Source organism: Gorilla gorilla, chromosome 6 (genome assembly GCF_029281585.2).
Source record: "Gorilla gorilla gorilla isolate KB3781 chromosome 6, NHGRI_mGorGor1-v2.1_pri, whole genome shotgun sequence".
NCBI classification, from domain to species: domain Eukaryota; kingdom Metazoa; phylum Chordata; class Mammalia; order Primates; family Hominidae; genus Gorilla; species Gorilla gorilla.
The window spans coordinates 123,924,125-123,945,199 of NC_073230.2; the positions used below are offsets into that span (position 1 = coordinate 123,924,125).

At 37.5% G+C, this 21,075-nt stretch overlaps 1 protein-coding gene across 3 annotated transcripts in view; it reads left to right on the plus strand.

Annotated features, from left to right (window-relative positions):
- Window positions 1-21,075, plus strand: part of MDFIC (MyoD family inhibitor domain containing) — a 203,454-nt gene that overhangs the window by 56,840 nt on the left and 125,539 nt on the right. For all 3 annotated transcript variants that reach the window (XM_063708736.1, XM_063708735.1, XM_055392507.2), the window contains exon 4: window positions 392-667. In XM_063708736.1, coding sequence (XP_063564806.1) covers window positions 392-667 — 276 coding nt within the window. The remainder of the gene's footprint in view (window positions 1-391; window positions 668-21,075) is intronic.

Here is a 21,075-nt window from a genome sequence, read left to right on the forward strand (position 1 = left end):
TGTTATTTAGTAGTAGTATTGAGATAACACTGTTGTGTCTATGCACAAAGAGGGCTCAGCATATAGAAAATAATCAACATTCTCTGAATGAGTCTTAAATTACCTTTTCAGATTTCTAACTTAAATTTTCTTTAAAACCGCCCAAAACAGTATTTCTATGGTCTACTTTTTATATCCTTATACAAACCCACTTTTGATGACCCTGTTCCCATTTTAGTAAATTATACTTTCTCTATGTCTGTTACTATTTTTCTTTCTTTTCTTTGTTGCCTCTTCAGTGTTAGTATTATGGGTAAAACCCCAAATCTCTGTTACTGAATGTATTTTCATTATTTTAAAATATTAATTTCTTTTTCTTTAACTGGCTGACTTTTTCCTGTTTTTGATTTAGCCCAACCTCAGCGCTTGCCTCAGCTTCAGACTTCAGCACAGGTGCCGAGTGATGAGGAAATAGGCAAGATAAAGAACGGCCACACAGGTCTGAGCAATGGAAATGGAATTCACCATGGGGCCAGACATGGATCCGCAGATAATCGCAAACTTTCAGCACCTGTTTCTCAAAAAATGCATAGAAAAATTCAGTCCAGCTTGTCTGTAAACAGCGATATCAGTAAGAAGAGCAAAGTAAATGCTGTCTTTTCCCAAAAGACAGGCTCTTCACCTGAAGGTAAGTTTGAGATATATGTAGATTTTATTTGACCAGATGTAAAATAATATTTCCTGGTAATTATTTGATCGAGCAGATATAATTGAAGAATCTTGCTTATCCTTCAGACAAACAGGAATTTTGGTAAAATGCAGATTAACTTTCCCAAAGGAAAGCACAAGATAGAAAAGGAAGCAGTGGCAGCTGACATCCTGCTTTTAGATAATCGTCTTCTAGAGTGAATAGTCATTACTTTAAATATAACTGCTATACTTCTTTTTTTAATGCCACATTTAAAAATATAAATACAACATTTTGATGGCATACATGAGTGTGTGTGTGTATTTTTATCCCTCCCTGATGCAATATGTTATTCTATAGTTCAGAGATAAGATTACCTGCTTGTATTTTTGTCTTGCAAATCAGTTCTTAAATAGACAAAGCTAAAATGAGAGAAAGATTAGGTAATTTTCATGCTCTTGCCAGGGAATAGGCCAGGTGATTTCTGTTGCTTGACTGACCAGCATCTTCCAGCCGCCACGTTGGCCAGCACCGCAACCATCTCCACTCCCATCCCATTTCAGCCTCACTGTGGTCTGGTCTTCACCTCCTCCTTTAGAGACACTTGGCTGTGTTCTCTGTCCCCTGGAGAACTAGTTATTACCTCTTCAGTTCTATCTCATCCTGCCCTTGGCTGGGTTAAAAGCAGGTTAAATATTATGAACCTGAGAAAGTTCTTTATTAATCAAACAAATTGCACATGGTGACAATTAAAACAGACTCCCTTTACATGATTCATTGTATTATATTTCAAAAATAAAAATCTCCTCCCATATTTAAGGATCCAAATTTCTTTCCATGTATCCATGGTTCTCTGGTTTTCCTCCTTTCCCCTTTTAGCAGTTATTGGATGTCTAAAGTCTTGAATCTGTTTTATGTATCTGATATACATATATTTCTCCTTATTCCCCTTTCCTTTCTATTTTGCTATGAAATCTTAAGTAAGAGAAATTTTGTGGAATGCCTCTGTGAAGTTGGTCATGCTTATTCATAGAGACAAATTGAGTTGTAAATAGGAAATTGTATTGAGAATTACCAGTAATGAGTGGGAGAAAGGATATTGCATTTTGGCTACAGGTGTCTCAAACTCAACTGAGATAAAGTGTTAGGTTGATCAAATGATATGATAATAAATGGTCTGCATAGTTCCAGGTCAGTGACACTACTTTCCAAACTAATTAGATTGAAAGGGACTTGATTGACACTTTAAAATGAGTTTGACATGTAAGCTGCATGGTCATCTCTGAAGCATAGGTAGGCTGTTAACTAAACTGGCTCTCCAAGGAGTTGGGAAAGCAATGCAATTTTCTTTAGAGGATCTTCGCTTCTAGGTGATTGGGTGAAATAATTGAATGCAATTGAAATGTACTTGTTTTATACATTTGAATTCATTTATTACATCCCTAACCTCTTATTTTCCATTTGATATTTACTTATTTTTGTATTAAAGAATGGTAACATTTGCATATCAGTCCTAACTTGAAATAGCTTATGGAATGTTTATAAATTTTTTTTATTATTGCTTGCCTTTAATACCATGTCTGAATTTATTTGTAATGTAGGAATGCAGCTTCATAAGTAACATATGAAGGAGGAAGAAAATCACCGGTATATGAATGAGATACAGTTTTACTCTTCCTCTTTCTCTCCCTTCTCCTTTATTCTCCCCCTTCCCTCCCTCTTTTACTTTTTCTTTTTCTTCTCTCAGGCTCACATTCACACTTATGGCCTACCACAGAGCTCTGGATAAGGGAAGTCCCTTGTAATCCGTGTAATCTGCTTTTATCACAAAATATGTTCCAGATTGGGTTGGAGACATGAGGAGCATAAAATACAAATTTAAATGTATAAACACATTTTGCAAAGTCTTATCCGTATCTTCATTGTAAGACTATAGAATTTAGACAATTGTAGGTTTGTTTTATTGTGATTGCTTGAATCTAGATTAAAATTTGATTGTCCATATTTTTCTCAAAGTTCGATATCTTCATGATTTGTTAGTATTTAAGGTTGTGCCCTAAAATTTTGTGTTTCTTCTGACTTTCAGTTTTGAAGTTATGTTTATTCTCTGGCAATGTGCTGTAATAAAAACCAAAACCAAACCAAAACAAAAAATCCATTGAACTGGTAGATGGCAAATTAAAAGGAAAAACATTCTCAATTCTGCCACCAGCTTGCTGGGGTACTTGAGTTTCTATGGGCCTGCTTTTTCTGTGGAATGAAGGGTTTGGATTAGATAATTTTAAAAATTAAGTTCAGTTCCAAGATTCTGTGAGTCTCTTTTTACAGCACCTGCTTGACTCTCAGGATAGATCTCTTGCTCTATAGAATATGTGATCTCTTGTTGAGGAAACACCTAAAACCTGATGTGCAGAATGCGGCAGGGGCAGAAACAGTTGTGGGAATTACAGGCGTGTGTCACCATGCCCGGCTACCACAATGTACTTTGAATGAACACTGTCTATGTATGCAGACCTATCTGTAGTCACAGCTCCGTGGAGATGTCTCGTGTCATCTCACATGTACCTTCTGCTCTTACTCGACCTACAATCTATGAGAATAGAAATAGCACCTGAATTTCAGGAGGCCCATATGTCAGAACAGTAGGCCTTGAATAGGCAGCATGATTTATTGTGCAAATAAAAATGGATGGAAATGATTTTTTATAAAGTAATAAGAATGGGGAGATTTAGAGGTTATGTGTCTTAGTCTATTTGTGCTGCTATAACAAAATACCTGAGACTAAAGTTTGGTCAGGTTGGCTCATATCTATAATCCCAGCAGTTTGAGAGGGCCACTGGGGAGGATCGCTTGAGACCAGGAGTTCAAGACCAGCCTCGGCTACATAGCAAGATCTCATCTCTACAGAAAAGAAAAAAAAAAATCTACCTGGGCACAGTGGCATGCACCTGTAGTCTTAACTACTCAGGAGGCTGAGGTGGGAGGACCATCTGAGCCCAGGAGTTTGAGGTTACAGTGAGCTATGATTGTGCCACTATATTCCAGCCTGGGTGACAGAGTGAGACCCTGTCTCTAAAATAAATAAATAAATAAATAAAACACCTGAGACTGGGTATTTGATAAAGATCAGAAGTTCATTTTCTCTCAGTTCTGGAGGCTGGGAAGAGCAAGATCAAGGTGCTGGCAGGTTAGGTTGTCTGGAGATGACCATTTTCTGCTTCTAAGATGATGCCTTGTTGCTGCATCCTTGGAAAGGGAGGAGCCTGTGTTCTCACATGGCGGAAGGCAGAAGGGCAAGAGATCAAAAACTGCATGAAGCCTCTTTTATAATGGCCTTAATCTCATTAATGAGGGAGAAGCCCTCATGGCCAAATCATCTCTTGAAGGACTTACCTCTTAATATCATCACATTGTCCATGACGTTTCAACATCTGAGTTTTGGAGAGGTGACATAGTACAAGGCTTTTCTCAGTTTTATGACTGTTCTGCTTCACATTTTTGTTAAATCATCATCTTCTATGCCTGTTCTTCCAAAGGCAAATGAGCAAACAAGTAGCAAAATAATCTTAACTAAAATTCTCAAAGCAGCTTAATCATGCCCACTTTGACAATGTTTTGTATGTCTGGGTACATGGTGCTTGTGGTTGTGATTTTTGTACCATATATAAATTTTACCAACAACTGGAATAACATTTTTTTGGTTCAGATAATGGAATAAAATATTTACAAATTTTCTAGTGTTTGATTAAGAACTCTAAGGGCGTCTTTTCTAACCAGGATAGCAAAAACACTGCTAAGACGTGATCCATTGCTTATACAGAGGTAAGGTTTGAACCAGCCATAATTGAGTCTGTGGGTTGGCAAGATGTTTTAACATGTCTTTAACTGTGAGTGTCTGAAGAACTGAGAACAAAGAAGCCTGCACTTCATCAGGTACTTTTTTTTTTTTTTTTTTTTTGAGGTCGTGTCTCACTCTGTTGCCCAGGCTGGAGTGCAATGGTGCGATCTCAGCTCAATGCAACCTCTGCCGCCCGAATTCAAGCGATTCGCCTGCCTCAGCCTCCTGAGTAGCTGGAATTACAGGCGCCCACCACCACGCCCGGCTAATTTTTTTGTATTTTTAGTAGAGATGGGGTTTCACCACGTTGGCCAGGCTGGTCTTGAACTCCTGACCTCAGGTGATCCGCCCACCTCGGCATCCCCATCAGGTACTTTTTAAGTGATGTTGATTCATATAATTAGAGTGCCTTCTATGTGCTACTTGCTTCTCTCACATGAACTCATTTAGTCCTCCCAACAACGCTGCAATTCTATGAATTATATGAAATTATCTAATTATAAATGAGGAAACTGAGGCACAGAGAAGTTAAAGGAAGCAACCAAAGGCAACAGGTGCATGGTAAAATTGAGACTCAAACTCAGACATTCTGGTTCCACAATCCGTGTTCCTAACCTCTGTGCTATTTTGTGTGACTAAAGCTTTCTGAAAAAAAGGTAATTTATCAGACATTTCAACATGATATAGGATGTTAATGGTGTTACAGCTGTGGGCCAAGCAGGGATCTTCTTCTTAGTCTACATTTGCCTCTTAAAGCCCTTCTTACCACAGTTTTAAAAACACCTCTCACACCTGTGCTCTCTGTTTTCCTTTTCCTACTAGACTGTGAATTCCTGAAAAGGCTGGACTGAATCTAAGTCAATTCTTTTTTTATTGTACAGTGGTGCCCAGCATAAAAAAGTTTCTCATGAGTTAACACGTGATACAATGCTCTATTCCAAATCATTTTATCCTACCCTTCCTTGAAACCAGCCCTGGAAAATAAAATGTGTGCTCATATTCACCAAAAAAAATGTTCTTTTAAAAAGTTCCATTTTTGCAATGGAGGAAAAAAAACCCATGTGGGAAAAAAATTGCACATTTTATTTAAAGGTTATTAAATTTGTAGATTTCTACTTGTTTTGTATAATTAAATATTTTCATACATACTTTAATTTTCTGATTACATCACCCAGGTGGAGAGTTTTAAGACTAAATGTTTAAGATTCTTGACCTTTGAAATAATTATAGTATAATTTAGTATCATATAATATTCAAATTGCCAAGGGTTTTCATTAGACTCAAAGACACTTTTCTTATAGGAATGGCAAATCTTAGTATGTTTTACATGTGCCAGTTACATCTATATATTTTTGTAAAAATTAAGTTCTAACAAAATGCTTTTAAAGAAATTTTATACTTTTTAGGAATTTTTGCATTAATTTACACCCCATACTTGATATTCTACATTTAGTATGCATAGAGAAATACATATCCAGTCCTAGTATATCATTGAACATAAATGCTGAACAAGACAGTGAAGAGCGTTGTGTAGATGGAAGTAACTACAATCATCTCATTTTTAATCCCATAGAAGCAGTGTGGTATAGTAATTAGAGCACAGACTCTGAAACTAGCCTGGTTGGGATCAAATATTGGCTTTGCTACTCACCAGTGATGTGTCTTTGGGCAGGTTACTTAGCCTCTTTTTGCATCAGAGTCTCATCTCTAAAATGGTGATATTATTAGTACCTACTTCATAGGATTGTTATGAAGAAGACTTGAATTGGTACTGCTTAGTGCTTAGATTACAGACTGGCTCAGATGAAGTGTTCGATATGTGTTAGCTGCTGTTATGATCATTAGTATTAAGGTTCATAGAGGGGTCAGGAATGTTAGCTTCTTGGAAAAGTCAGTGCCTGGATGGGGACCTGAAAGACAAGACAAAGATAGTTTAGGGAGTTGAGAATAGAGGGAGGCATTCAAGGCCAAAGGATTTTGTTTTTCTTTTTTCTTTTCTGTGTGTGTGTGTGTGTGTGTGTGTGTGTGCTCTTCTTTTTGTTTGTTTGATAAGTAAGGTTTGTTAGATAAGTAAACATGTGTCATGGGGGTTTGTTGTACAGATTATTTCATCCCCCAGGTATTAAGCCTAGTGCCTACTGGTTATTTTTTTCTGATCCTCTCCCATCTCTCACCACCTCCCTCTCTGAAAGTTCCCAGTGTGTGTTGCTCCCCTCTATGTAAATTCATGAATTCATATGTTTTATTCAGAGAACTACAGTTTACTGTTGTTGAAAAGCTAAATTAGTAGAGAAGATACTAGATGAGTAGGAATGAACCAGTCTATGGAGCCTGGGATGGCCCGTTCTTCTGAAGCTATTAACATCACCCAGGTCTATATGATTTATCTAAAGGACATCATATCCCATATATACTTTTTTTGAAAAATTGTGTTTTCTTTTCTCTCTGTAATACAAAAATTCCATGGTTGGAATTATATAGAATCAGGGTGCTTTCTCACCTGTAGCCAATACTGCTATGTATTAACCTGCCCTACCATCTGCACCGTGATTACCTTTGCAGTTTTTTTTTTTTTGTACATTAATAATGAACTGTTATCGAAAAGGAAATGATGAATTGGTTTTAGCCATGTTGAGCTTGGGATGCTAATGAGCTCTACAGGAGACATTTGGACCTATGGGAGGACTGAAACCCAGTTTATATTGTACAGGCTTTTTCTGCTTCCTTTTTTTAAAACTATTTTTTGATTTCTGAGGTCTATGACCTTTCTTTGTTTTCTTTTTAGGCTTCGCCTCTTTGTCTTTTTGGTGCATTTTCTCTTGCGTTTATAACAGAGGAGTTTTTCAGAATATACCAGAGGGATAATGCATACTCCCCACCAGTAGGAGTACAGCCAAGATTCTCCAGGAGACAGTCTGGGTAGGGCACACAGCTTTAAAAAGGGATTAAGCAGAATTGGGCAGGACAATTAGAAAAGCCCATAAAGTGATTTCCCCTCCTTCCTTGTGAATCACTGGTAAAATGGTAAAAATATCTTTCCTTGACCTTACTATTTCCCCTTCCTTTCACCATCTGCAAACTCCAGGTCTAACTCCTTGCACTTGGAATTTTGCCTCCACTGTAATGCATAGACATGTCTGTACACATGGTCAGGTGAAACACTGCTGAATGCCTTTGTTTCTTCTCTCCCCTCAGCCTGGTATGTTCTCATAACTCTCTTTGCATTCTTAATCTCTACACATTTTTTCAGAACTCATCTTAGTCATCATCTCCTGATGCCCCATTTTGGGCGAATTGCCCCTTTTTTGGGTCTCCCACAGCAGGCTTGGTTGATCTATTAATCTATTAATCTATTGATCTGTTAATCTGCCTTTCTGTATTAAAATGTAATCTCACTGAAAGCAGATTCTGTCTTACTCATCTTTTAATGTTTAGCCTACAGCCTAGTGCCTGGCTTATACAAGTTCAGAAAAAAGTGAGTTAGGAGCGTCAACTAGAGAACTGGACTTGTTCTTTATTACTCCATAGACATTGTGGTTGAAAGGGCAGGAATGGCTGAAATTCTTAAGGGAGAGAATGTGAAGGAATAAAAGGAAGGGCAAATATATGAGCTAAAAGAAATGCAAAAAGAGACCCAGCAGAGGCAGGACAGTTACTCAGAGATCCTACTTCCCAGCCCCATCAAGTTTTCTCACTATTCCATATGGGTTTCAAACAACTACATATTCTTGAATCCTGAAGGTGGGAAAAGAAATTAGAAAGGTAAAATTGAAATTGAGTTGTTTGCTGTTAGTTTCAACAGTATCGTAAAATCTTATATTCATTTTTTCCCATAAAAAGCTTTTCCATTTTGCCTGTAATTGTAGAAGTACTACAGTAGTATTTTAGTGGAAAGATAATAATAGGAGCTCATGATATGACCATAAAGTTATAATCAGAGCTTCCAGAAACAAATTTTCTGTGACTTTGGCAAGATATGTCACTGCATTCCTCAAAATACTTAATTTGCTTGGATGATGTTTTGTTTTGTTATGTTCTGTTTTCTCAGGCGCAGTGCCTTCCATCCCATGTTACAATAATGGTGTGGGCGAAAGGTTCAGAATTCTGCTTTCCAATGCAATATTTGCTAGTTCTTTGGAAAATAGGACTTCAAGAAATGTCACTGCTCAGCCAACACATTAAATTGAAAAATAGTAATACAATGAGGAGTGTGTGTATGGAGAGTAGGCATGATCAGAGTTGACTATATCAAAGTATAAATCATTCTGCACATATAAATCATTAATTTTTGTTTACTTGAAATATTTAAATTAGCTGTCTTTTTTTAAAAAATAAAGCGATTATCCATCAGAAGTATTTATAAATAGTAAGTGTTTCTGTAGGGCCAAAAGTAAACATTTAAGTACCTTATCTTAAAGTTTAGGAAAATAAGTTAACTATGTAGTTTGTTCTCATACCTATGTATTTGGTGAGGAGCAAAGAAACTATTTTACAAGGTTCTGAAAAATATTTAACTTAATATTGAAACATAGAGATAACTCAAAATATGCCTCAAGCCTCAGAGCTCTTCTTTTGTAATAACCAATAATTTATAGGCCATGTTAAAGAAGAGATAGAAGCTATCAGCTATGTATGGACTTCACCGTTGTTTTTTTGTGTTTGTAGACAAGCTATCTTAGGTCACTGCTTTAGCAAATTAAATTAGCTCAGCATTCACTCAGGAGATGGGTGGGGAGGAAATAAAACAATGGAGATACAGATAGATTGGCCGGGAAGCTTTAGGGTGTGGGGTAGTTGGATGCAGAGGCTATTTAGAAACCAGGCTTCAGAATAATGGAAAGAATTGAATAAATCCTATGACTCTACTAATGCACCAAAGTTTTGTTTTGTTTTGTTTTTTAGTACAGTGATGAAATGTTAGGTGATTTTTTTAGGTCAAACATAATATGTAGGCACAGCAGCCAGGCTGGAGATGAAAGTTTGTTCGTGAGGGATTCAACCTCAAGAGCTCTGTCAAGTGCAGGTAATAGAGGAATTGAAGATTTACTTTAGAGTTTCAGGATTAAATGAGGTCCAGAGCTAAATCTGGGTAGATTTGGAAGAGCAGTCAGATATGTATTATTCTGAGCAGGACTGTCATTAACATTTTAGTTCAATTAGTTTGGAAATTGAATAGAAATTAGGAAATTAGGAGGAATAGCTGAATGTAGTTTGGAGATGATCATGAGTTGAGTTTTAGATCTGTTCAGTTTTGTACGATTATACGTAATTCAAGAGGAGAATTCCAAAATGTATTTGGAAATATACAACTGGAGCTGGAGAGAAGGAGTTAGAGGCAAATATACTTATTCATATTTGTTCTCATAGAGGAGACACTTCACTATAAATCTGGATGAGATTTTAAAGTAGAGATTTCAGAGAAAAGGTCAGATGGCTGAGAACTGAGTGACTCAGCGATCACTGGAGGCCAGCCAGTTTGGTGGGGTGGGAGTATGGGTTCAGCTTGTGTGCTTGGGAGACAATCCCAAGGAAAGTACAGATTTTTCTCCAGAGGTAATATCAGATAGACAGTAAGTCAGAGTAAGGCCATACTGATAAAATAGCCTAGAGGAGAGGTCACAGTGCAAAGAAAAGAGGACGATTATCTGGCTGAGAGGAAACAAGAAACGTGAGGGGGAGACAGACTGGAGATAATGATATCATGAGGCAGGGAAAGAATGTTTTAAAAAGAGGAAGAGAACTATATCAAGGTGCACCAGATATTGATGACAGGTTCAGTAAAATGAGCACTGAAATATTTCTGTTGGTTGTGACAACATGGACATCATTTAGTGACCTTATTAAGAGTTGTTTTCATGGAGAAGCCACAGTGATGTGGGTTGTAGAATGTGTAAACAGTTCTAGAAAGGCCAAAATTCAGGGCAGAAGTGCAAGTCCAGAAGGGTTGTTTTCTTGGTGTGTATTATTTTGTTTTAAGATAGGAACAATTTCAGTATGTTTACATTCAGCTGGAAAAGATCCAGGAGAGAAGGAACATTTGAAGATATGAGAAGGCAATAATGATACCTTCTTGACAAACCAGCATATAGTGTATTTAGACTTTAGATCTATAGTTTAATACACTGAACTAAATGAATGCACTGATATTGTCAAAGCAAGAGAATTGAGCAACCAGAGAAGTATTTACCGAATTGTTAACCTCGATGGCTCTGCTCTGTAAGGGTTATGTGGTTGACTAATTTTAGAAGACTTCTCAGTAACCTCTATGGAATGATTTGGTACAAGGACACATAACCTTTGGTGATTAAAAAGCCTTTCTCAAATCCCTACTCCTACCTCATTCCATGAGCATTCATTGAGTTTGAATGGAGGGGATTGATAGGGCCTTAGGATTCTGAGTTCCAAGTCTCTGACTTGTGTTTTGGATCACAAATTGATTACAATCGATAGCATCTTATATTTTATGTTCATAAGGCCCTTAATTGAATTTAATCATAGCTTTTACACATAGTATAGTATAAGAAGTAAAAACAAACATAGCTAAGCAAACAGCTAAAGAGAAGAAAATATAAGTAAAGAAACCACTGCATAATGCAGACAAATGGGAAACAGTAGGTTAATTTTAAAATATATTTAAAGTAAATTTATGCTTTAGTATGCTCTACTCATCATTGAATTACTATCACAAACAAAGGCTTGAAAAGGTTAAAGCTTAATCTATAATAAAAAGGAGTTTTGATTAATTGTGATAATCTTTTACACAGTGATTCTGATCATTTTTGATCACATGGGCTTCTTTGAGAATCTGACAAGAGTTATTATTTCCCCCCGCAAAGTTTTAAAGACAGACAGCAAGATCCTGTTAGCACTGTGTTATTCTTTTTTTTTTTCTTTATACTTTAAGTTCTAGGATACATGTGCACAACGTGCAGGTTTGTTACATATGTCTACATGTGCCATGTTGGTGTGCTGCACCCATTAACTCATCATTTACATTAGGTATATCTCCCAATGCTATCCCTCCCCTCCGCCTGCCCCACAACAGGCCCCAGTGTGTGATGTTTCCCTTCCTGTGTCCAAGTGTTCTCATTGTTCAATTCCCACCTATGAGTGAGAACATGCAGTGTTTGGTTTTTTGTCCTTGCAATAGTTTGCTGAAAATGATGGTTTCCAGATTCATCCATGTCCCTACAAAGGACATGAACTCATCCTTTTTTATGGCTGCATAGTATTCCATGGTGTATATGTGCCACATTTTCTTAATCCAGTCTATCATTGATGGGCATTTGGGTTGGTTCCAAGTCTTTGCTATTGTGAATACTGCCCCAATAAACATACATGTGCATGTGTCTTTATAGCAGCATGATTTATAATCCTTTGGGTATATACCCAGTAATGGGATGGCTGGGTCAAATGGTATTTCTAGTACTAGATCCTTGAGGAATCGCCACACTGTCTTCCACAATGGTTGAACTAGTTTACAGTCCCACCAACAGTGTAAAAGTGTTCCTATTTCTTCACATCCTCTCCAGCACCTGTTGTTTCCTGACTTTTTAATGATCACCATTCTAACTGGTGTGAGATGGTATCTCATTGTGGTTTTGATTTGCATTTCTCTGATGGCCAGTGATGATGAGCATTTTTTCATGTGTCTGTTGGCTGCATAAATGTCTTGTTTTGAGAAGTGGCTGTTCATCTCCTTTGCCCACTTTGTGATGTGGTTGTTTGTTTTTTTCTTGTGAATTTGTTTGGGTTCTTTGTAGATTCTGGATATTAGTCCTTTGTCAGATGAGTAGATTGCAAAAATTTTCTCCAATTCTGTAGGTTGCCTGTTCACTCTGATAGTAGTTTCTTTTGCTGTGCAGAAGCTCTTTAGTTTAATTAGATCCCATTTGTCAATTTTGGCTTTTGTTGCCATTGCTTTTGGTGTTTTAGACATGAAGTCCTTGCCCATGCCTATGTCCTGAACGGTATTGCCTAGGTTTTCTTCTAGGGTTTTTATGGTTTTAGGTCTGACATTTGAGTCTTTGATCCATCTTGAGTTAATTTTTGTATAAGGTGTAAGGAAGGAATCTAGTTTCAGCTTTCTACATGTGGCTAGCCAGTTTTCCCAGCACCATTGATTAAATAGGGAATCCTTTCCCCATTTCTTGTTTTTGTCAGGTTTGTCAAAGATCACATTGTTGTAGATGTGTGGTATTATTTCTGAGGGCTCTGTTCAGTTCCATTGGTCTATATGTCTGTTTTGGTACCAGTACCATGCTGTTTTGGTTACTGTAGCCTTGTAGTATAGTTTGAAGTCAGGTAGCGTGATGCCTCCAGCTTTGTTCTTTTGGCTTAGGATTGTCTTGGCAATGTGGGCTCTTTTTTGGTTCCATATGAACTTTAAAGTAGTTTTTTCCAATTCTGTGAAGAAAGTCATTGGTAGCTTGATGGGGATGGCATTGAATCTATAAGTTACCTTAGGCAGTATGGCCATTTTCACAATATTGATTCTTCCTGTGCATGAGCATAAAATATCCATTTGTTTGTGTCCTCTTTTATTTCATTGAGCAGTGGTTTGTAGTTCTCCTTGAAGAAGTCCTTCACATCCCTTGTAAGTTGGATTCCTAGGTATTTTATTCTCTTTGAAGCAATTGTGAATGGGAGTTCACTCATGATTTGGCTCTCTGTTTGTCTATTATTGGTGTATAAGAATGCTTGTGATTTTTGCACATTGATTTTTATCCTGAGACTTTGCTGAAGTTGCTTATCAGCTTAAGGAGATTTTGGGCTGAGACGATGGGGTTTTCTAAATATACAATTACGTCATCTGCAAACAGGGACAATTTGACTTCCTCTTTTCCTAGTTGAATACCCTTTATTTCTTTCTCCTGCCTACTTGCCCTGGCCAGAACTTCCAACACTGTTGAATAGGAGTGGTGAGAGAGGGCATCCCTGTCTTGTGCCAGTTTTCAAAGGGAATGCTTCCAGTTTTTGCCCATTCAGTATGATATTGGCTGTGGGTTTGTCATAAATAGCTCTTATTATTTTGAGATATGTCCCAGCAATACCGAATTTATTGAGAGTTTTTAGTATGAAGGGCTGTTGAATTTTTCAAAGGCCTTTTCTGCATCTTTTGAGATAATCATGTGATTTTTGTCTTTGGTTCTGTTTATATGCTGGATTATGTTTATTGGTTTGTGTATGTTGAACCAGCCTTGCATCCCAGGGATGAAGCCCACTTGATCATGGTGGATAAGCTTTTTCATGTGCTGCTGGATTTGGTTTGCCAGTATTTTACTGAGGATTTTTGCATCAATGTTCATCAAGGATATTGGTCTAAAATTCTCTTTTTTCATTGTATCTCTGCCAGGCTTTGGTATCAGGATAATGCTGGCCTCACGAAATGAGTTAGGGAGGATTCCCTCTTTTTCTATTGATTGGAGTAGTTTCAGAAGGAATGGCAGCAGCTCCTCCTTGTGCCTCTAGTAGAGGGTAGAGCTGTGAATCTGTCTGGTCCTGGACTTTTTTTGGCTGGTAGGCTATTAATTATTGTCTCAATTTCAGAGCCTGTTATTGGTCTATTCAGGGATTCAACTTCTTCCTGGTTTAGTCTTGGGAGTGTGTATGTGTCCAGGAATTTATCCATTTCTTCTAGATTTTCTAGTTTATTTGTGTAGAGGTGTTTATAGTATTCTCTGATGGTAGTTTGTATTTCTGTGGGATCGGTGGTGATATCCCCTTTATCATTTTTTATTGTGTCTATTTGATTCTTCTCTCTTTTCTTCGTCATTAGTCTTGGTAGCGGTCTATCAATTTTGTTGATCTTTTCAAAAAACCAGCTCCTGGATTCATTGATTTTTTGAAGAGTTTTTTGTGTCTCTATCTCCTTCAGTTCTGATCTGATCTTAGTTATTTCTTGCCTTCTGCTGGCTTTTGAATGTGTTTGCTCTTGCTTCTCTAGTTCTTTTAATTGTGATGTTAGGGTGTCAATTTAAATCTTGCCTGCTTTCTCTTGTGGGCATTTAGTGCTTTAAATTTCCTTTTACACACGCTTTAAATGTGTCCCAGAGATTCTGGTATGTTGTGTCTTTGTTCTCATTGGTTTCAAAGAACATCTTTCTGCCTTCATTTAACAAAATGTACCCAGTAGTCATTCAGGAGCAGGTTGTTCAGTTTCCATGTAGTTGAGTGGTTTTTAGTGAGTTTCTTAATCCTGAGTTCTAGTTTGATTGCATTGTGGTCTGAGAGACAGTTTGTTATAATTTCTGTTCTTTTATATTTGCTGAGGAGTGCTTTACTTCCAACTATGTTGTCAGTTTTGGAATAAGTGCGATTTGGTGCTGAGAAGAATGTATATTCTGTTGATTTGGGGTGGAGAGTTCTGTAGATGTCTATTAGGTCCACTTGGTGCAGAGCTGAGTTCAATTCCTGGATATCCTTGTTAACTTTCTGTCTCGTTGATCTGTCTAATGTTGACACTGGGGTGTTAAGGTCTCCCATTATTATTGTGTGGGAGTCTAAGTCTCTTTGTAGGTCTCTAAGGACTTGCTTTATGAATCTGGGTGCTCCTATATTGGGTGCATATATATTTAGGATAGTTAGCTCTTCTTGTTGAATTGATCCCTTTACCATTATGTAATGGCCTTCTTTGTCTCTTTTGGTCTTTGTTGGTTTAAAGTCTGTTTTATCAGAGATTAGGTGTGCAACCCCTGCCTTTTTTTGTTTTCTATTTGTTTGGTAGATCTTCCTCCATCCCTTTATTTTGAGCCTATGTGTGTCTCTGCATGTGCGTTGGGTCTCCTGAATACAACACACTGTTGGGTCTTGACTCTTTATCCAATTTGCCAGTCTGTGTCTTTTAGTTGGAGCATTTAGCCCATTTACATTTAAAGTTAATATTGTTATGTGTGAATTTGATCCTGTCATTATGATGTTAGCTGGTTATTTTGCTCGTTAGTTGATGCAGTTTCTTCCTACCATCAATGGTCTTTACAATTTGGCATCTTTTTGCAGTGGCTGGTACCAGTTGTTCCTTTCCATGTTTAGTGCTTCCTTCAGGAGCTCTTTTAGGGCAGGCCTGGTGGTGACAAAATCTCTCAGCATTTGCTTATCTGTAAAGGATTTCATTTCTCCTTCACTTATGAAGCTTAATTTGGCTGTATATGAAATTCTGGTTTGAAAATTCTTTTCTTTAAGAATGTTGAACATTGCCCCCCACTCTCTTCTGGCTTGTAAAGTTTCTGCGGAGAGATCAGCTGTTAGTCTGAAGGGCTTCCCTTTGTGGGTAACCAGACCTTTCTCTCTGGCTGCCCTTAACATTTTTTCCTTCATTTCCTCTTTGGTGAATCTGACAATTATGTCTTGGAGTTGCTCTTTTTGAGGAGTATCTTTGTGGCATTCTCTGTATTTCCTGAATCTGAATGTTGGCCTGCCTTGCTAGGTTGGGGATGTTCTCCTGGATAATATCCTACAGAGTGTTTTCCAGCTTGGTTCCATTCTCCCTGTCACTTTCAGGTACACCAATCAGACGTAGATTTGGTTTTTTCACATAGTCCCGTATTTCTTGGAGGCTTTGTTCATTTCTTTTACTCTTTTTTCTCTAAACTTCTCTTCTCACTTCATTTCATTCATTTGATCTTCAATCACTGATACCCTTTCTTCCAGTTGATCAAATCGGCTACTGAAGCTTGTGCATTCATCATGTAGTTCTTGTGCCACAGTATTCAGCTCCATCAGGTCATTTAAGGACTTCTCGATGCTGGTTATTCTAGTTAGCCATTTGTCTAATCTTTTTTCAAGGTTTTTATCTTCTTTGTGATGGGTTCGAACTTCCCCCTTTAACTTGGAGAAGTTTGATCGTCTGAAGCCTTCTTCTCTCAACTCGTCAAAGTCATTCTCCATCCAGCTTTGTTCCATTGCTGGCGAGGAGCTGTGTACCTTTGGAGGGGGAGAGGCACTCTGATTTTTAGAATTTTGTTTTTCTGCTCTGTTTTTCCCCCATCTTTGTGGTTTTATCTATCTTTGGTCTTTGATGATGGTAATGTGCAGATGGGGTTTTGGTGTGGATATCCTTTCTTTTTGTTAGTTTTCCTTCTAACAGTCAGGACCCTCAGCTGCAGGTCGGTTGGAGTTTGCTGGAGGTCCACTCCAGACCCTGTTTGCCTGGGTGTCAGCAGCGGAGGCTGCAGAACAGCAAATATTGCTGAACAGCAAATGTTGCTGCCTGATCGTTCCTCTGGAAGCTTCATCTCAGAGGGGTACTCAGCCGTGTGAGGTGTCAGTCTGCCCCTACTGGGGGGTGCCTCCCAGTTAGGCTACTTGGGGATCAGGGACCCACTTGAGGAGGCAGTCTGTCCATTCTCAGATCTCAAACTCCGTGCTAGGAGAACCACTACTTTCTTCAAAGCTCAGTTGGAAATGCAGAAATCACCTGTCTTCTGCGTCGCTCATGCTGGGAGCTGTAGACTACAGCTGTTCCTATTCAGCCATCTTGGAACCACCCAGCATTGTGTTATTCTTGAAGGTAACTGAAGAGATTGGATAACTTCAGATCTAAAATCAAACATCTCTAAGAACTGACCAGATAATTAGGTGCCTACTGAGCCATTGTAATGTTTTTGATTTTGAGGTAGGAAAACTGCATCAGGCTATGGCAGATGACTGACATGATCTGACTTACTATTTTTAAACATCACTTTGCCTTTTGTGCTGATAGTGGACTACAGGTACACAAGGTCCCAAAAAGGGAGACCTGCCATGACACCATTGCTGTGATTCACGTGGGAGGTAATAGGATTGGATCGGGGTGACAGTGATGGAGGTGATGAGATGTTGTTGCATTTGGGTGTATTTTGAAGGCAGAACAAGATTTGCTAAGAATGAGATTTTGGTTTGAAAGACAGGGATTAAGGATGACTCCAAGTTTCTGGGCCTGAGCAGTTGAAAGTAAGGAATGGCCATTAACTGAGATGAGAAGACTATAGGAAGAATGGGGTTTGGTTCATGGAGGAAGGTCATGTTTGGTTTGGAATATATTTAATTTGAGATACCCATTATCTGTACAAGTGGTGATGTGGAGGAAGTGTTTGGATAAGGGAGTTGGGAGTTCAAAGGAAATGTCTGCAGCTTGAGATATGTTTTGTGAGTTTTCAAGGTGCAGAATGTACAGTGGATGAGGTCACTGGCAACTGGGGTTCTCAACCCTGGCCTCTGGATATTTGGAGAAAGATCTTTAGGGCAAAGGGAATAGGAAATAAAATACAAATCAGCGATTATGATTCATTTGGAATGGAGTGGGTCCAAGGTATCAGCATCCTTTAGAAGCTCCCTATATGATTCTAATTTGAATGCAGGATTAAGAACTCTTGCCCAGAACATAGATAAAGTGCAAAAGTACTCCAAAAACTAAGCCCTGGGCCATTATGCCACTGTAGAAAATGAAGAGAAACTATCAAAAAAGTGAGGATGAGTAGCTAGTAATGGAAAAGGGATAAAGAGGGGCAGCTTGGAAACCAAATGAAGGAAGTATTTTAAAACAGAGGGAGTGATCATGTGTCAAAAGCAACTGAGAAATCCGGTAAGATGAATGAGAAGTGACCATTGAAATTTTCACGTAGAAGTCACTGGTGACCTTCACACTTTTGGTGTTGTGATGGGGCTAGAGTGTGATTGAGATGGATTCCAGAGAAAATGAGAAAAGAAAAATTGCAAATTGCAAATCTGGATTACTCTACCAAGGAGTTTTCCGAAAGGAGAATACGTAAACAGCTTGGGATATAAAGGTGAATGTTTTTAGAAATGGGGTACATGGTTGAGTGCTATTGGTAATGAACTAGTAGAGGAGACACTGATGATGCAGGAGCATGATGTTTTTGAGAAGGTGAGAGGGGAGGAGTTTCATTACAAAGTACCCTGTGGTGTTGTAGGGGAGTGTATGTGCATGCATGCATGTGTGTGTGTGTGTGTGCGCGTGTGTGTTTTATCTCTCTCAGATTTTAAAGAAAGGGTCACCTGGGGCAGTGGCTCACGTCTGTAATCCTGGCACTTTGGGAGGCCAAGGCGGGAGAATGGCTTGAGGTTAGGAATTTGAGACCAGTCTGGACCTCATCTCTACAGGAAAAAAAAAAAAAAAAATTAACCAGGCGTGGTGCTGCATGCCTGTGGTCCTAGCTACTTTACTTAGGAGGCTGAGACAGGAGCATCACTTGAATCCAGGAGCCTGAGGCTGTGGTGAGCTATGGTTGTGCCACTGCACTCCTGGCTGGGCAACAGAGTGTGAAAGCATGACCCTGCATCTAAACAGAAAAAAAAAAAAGAAAAGAAAAGAAAGAAAAAGAAAGAAAGAGAAAGAAAGAAAGAAAAGAAAAGAAAAGAGAAAGAGAAAAGAAAGGGCCCATGCCTGCAGAGCACTATTTTTTACAGTGACTTCTTTAGTTCTGTGTCTTACACATATGAGGCACTTTCAGTTTGTTCAAATGGAGCTCTTTCAAATGACCGGTAGGATATGGCATGGTAGATTTACAAGTTTTGGAGACTTTCTACCTAAGAAAATATTTTATCATTTGGGACGATGAAAAATACACTAAAAGTTTCCATTGATTTTAGAACCATTTCAAAAAATTATTTCTTAGTTACAATAATAGCACTAGACACTGCATAATACTACAATTCAGAGGAGGAAGTTTTGGGGAAAAATACAGATTGTGCAGGATGTTTGAATTTTCTGACAAAAACTGTGTAATGACTCATGAGTGTCTTGTAGTTTATAAAGGGTATACATAGAGAAAAATAGTATCAAAGTGTTATTCATTGAATATAGCTTTCAACTTCAGTTATTTGAGATAACCACCTATAGTAAAACCTTATCTCAGATGCTCATGTTAAATAAAAATATTTTCTTTATATTTTGCATTAGCCTAAACTTTACTTTAGCTAAAATATTTTACCTTTTTGAAAAATGAGTTGCATTGTTGAGGGTGGAAGAGTGAGTATATTTAAATCAGCTGGACTAAAGAAACATACTGTTGTGTAATACATGCCTTAATTCATGTCCAAATGCCACATGATTTACCTTTTGGAAATCTGGAGAATGGAGAGCATTCTAAGTTTTAAGCTTAGATGGATTATATTTATATTCTTTGTCATTAACTGAAAGTACTTCTTATGATACTATATTTTATATTTTTTATTATTGCCTTTGGTGCCTTTATAAATTACCTCTTTTCCCCCCAATGTTTTGTTACTATATTCTTTCCATTTCTTTTTGTGTGCTTCCATCTCTGTATATACTTAAAAGATCTGTTGTTTGCCTATCTGAATTGACACCAAAATGTTTAAGAACAGAGTATGTTAATATTGGGGGAAAATTAATTTCGGACATGAAGTTTTTAAAAAAGAAGATTTCGAAGGAATAGGAACAAAAGGGTACCACTTATGTCGAGGGGTGTGACTGTTTTATGCTCTAGTAGGAGGAGCATCTATCTTTGCAGATCGAGCCTGCCACCTCCAGAGTTTTGGTTATCTCATTTTGGTTGTTACTCCAAAGTACACCTTCCATATCTTTTTCTGACTGTCTCTGTTCCCCATGTTTCTTCCTCATCTCTCCTTCCTCTCTTCTCTGATTTCTCTATTTCATACTTTCTCTCCCTCCCCTCCCCTTACCTGTTTCATTTGCAAATTTTACATGATTTCATTTAATTATTGACTACCATTTATAGAAACCCAATGGCAGTGATTAATGACACTTTCCACAATAATATTTTAATACTTTTTCAGATACTTTTATTCTTAGCTCATATGTTTGTGAGTTATGGGTACATAGCTTAAAAGAAATAGCTCCAAAAATCTCCATCAAACACCCGGAACTTTTCAACAATGTTTTTTTTTTCTAGATTGAATTATATTCTCATGGTATTTGAATTGATTATTATTCTTTCAAAATACATACTTGTTTAGCTATTTGCTGTTTTTTTTTAAAATTACATTCCAAGATGACCCACCCTGACTCCCAAAACTAACTGAAGCAACATAGAAATACTAATTTCTCTTAGAAATGCTTTTATTTTTAAAATTACTTACATATAGTGTTAAACTATTATGGTTTTGAGAATATTTTATAATTAGTATATATAATTCTCAACTAGTATTTTGTAAAATAGTATGGAAGGAACCTCATAGTTTAAAGTTGACATATTTCTTAAAAACTCTTGTAAGGGGAATTTTTTTAAATATAGATGGTTTAAGTTGAATATACCAGGAAGGTATTAGGAAGATTCACTTATGAACCTCCAGCTCAGGGGTCCTTAGCATTGGGGGAGGGTCCAATGTAAGTCTGAGAAAAGATAACCAAATTAATTTCACTAATTTCTAAATTTTAAATTAAATTTGTTATTTCTCTCAATTATACATATAGGCAATAAACTTCAGTGGCATTAGTAGTACCTGTGTCTTTGTTGATGACATTTTCATATATTAAAGTTGTTGCAGAAATCATAAAGTATTATTTATACTAATCACTACTTTTAAAATAGTATTTATCAGATCGCCACTAGAACTTGTTATTAATGTCTTTAAAAAGAAGCACATA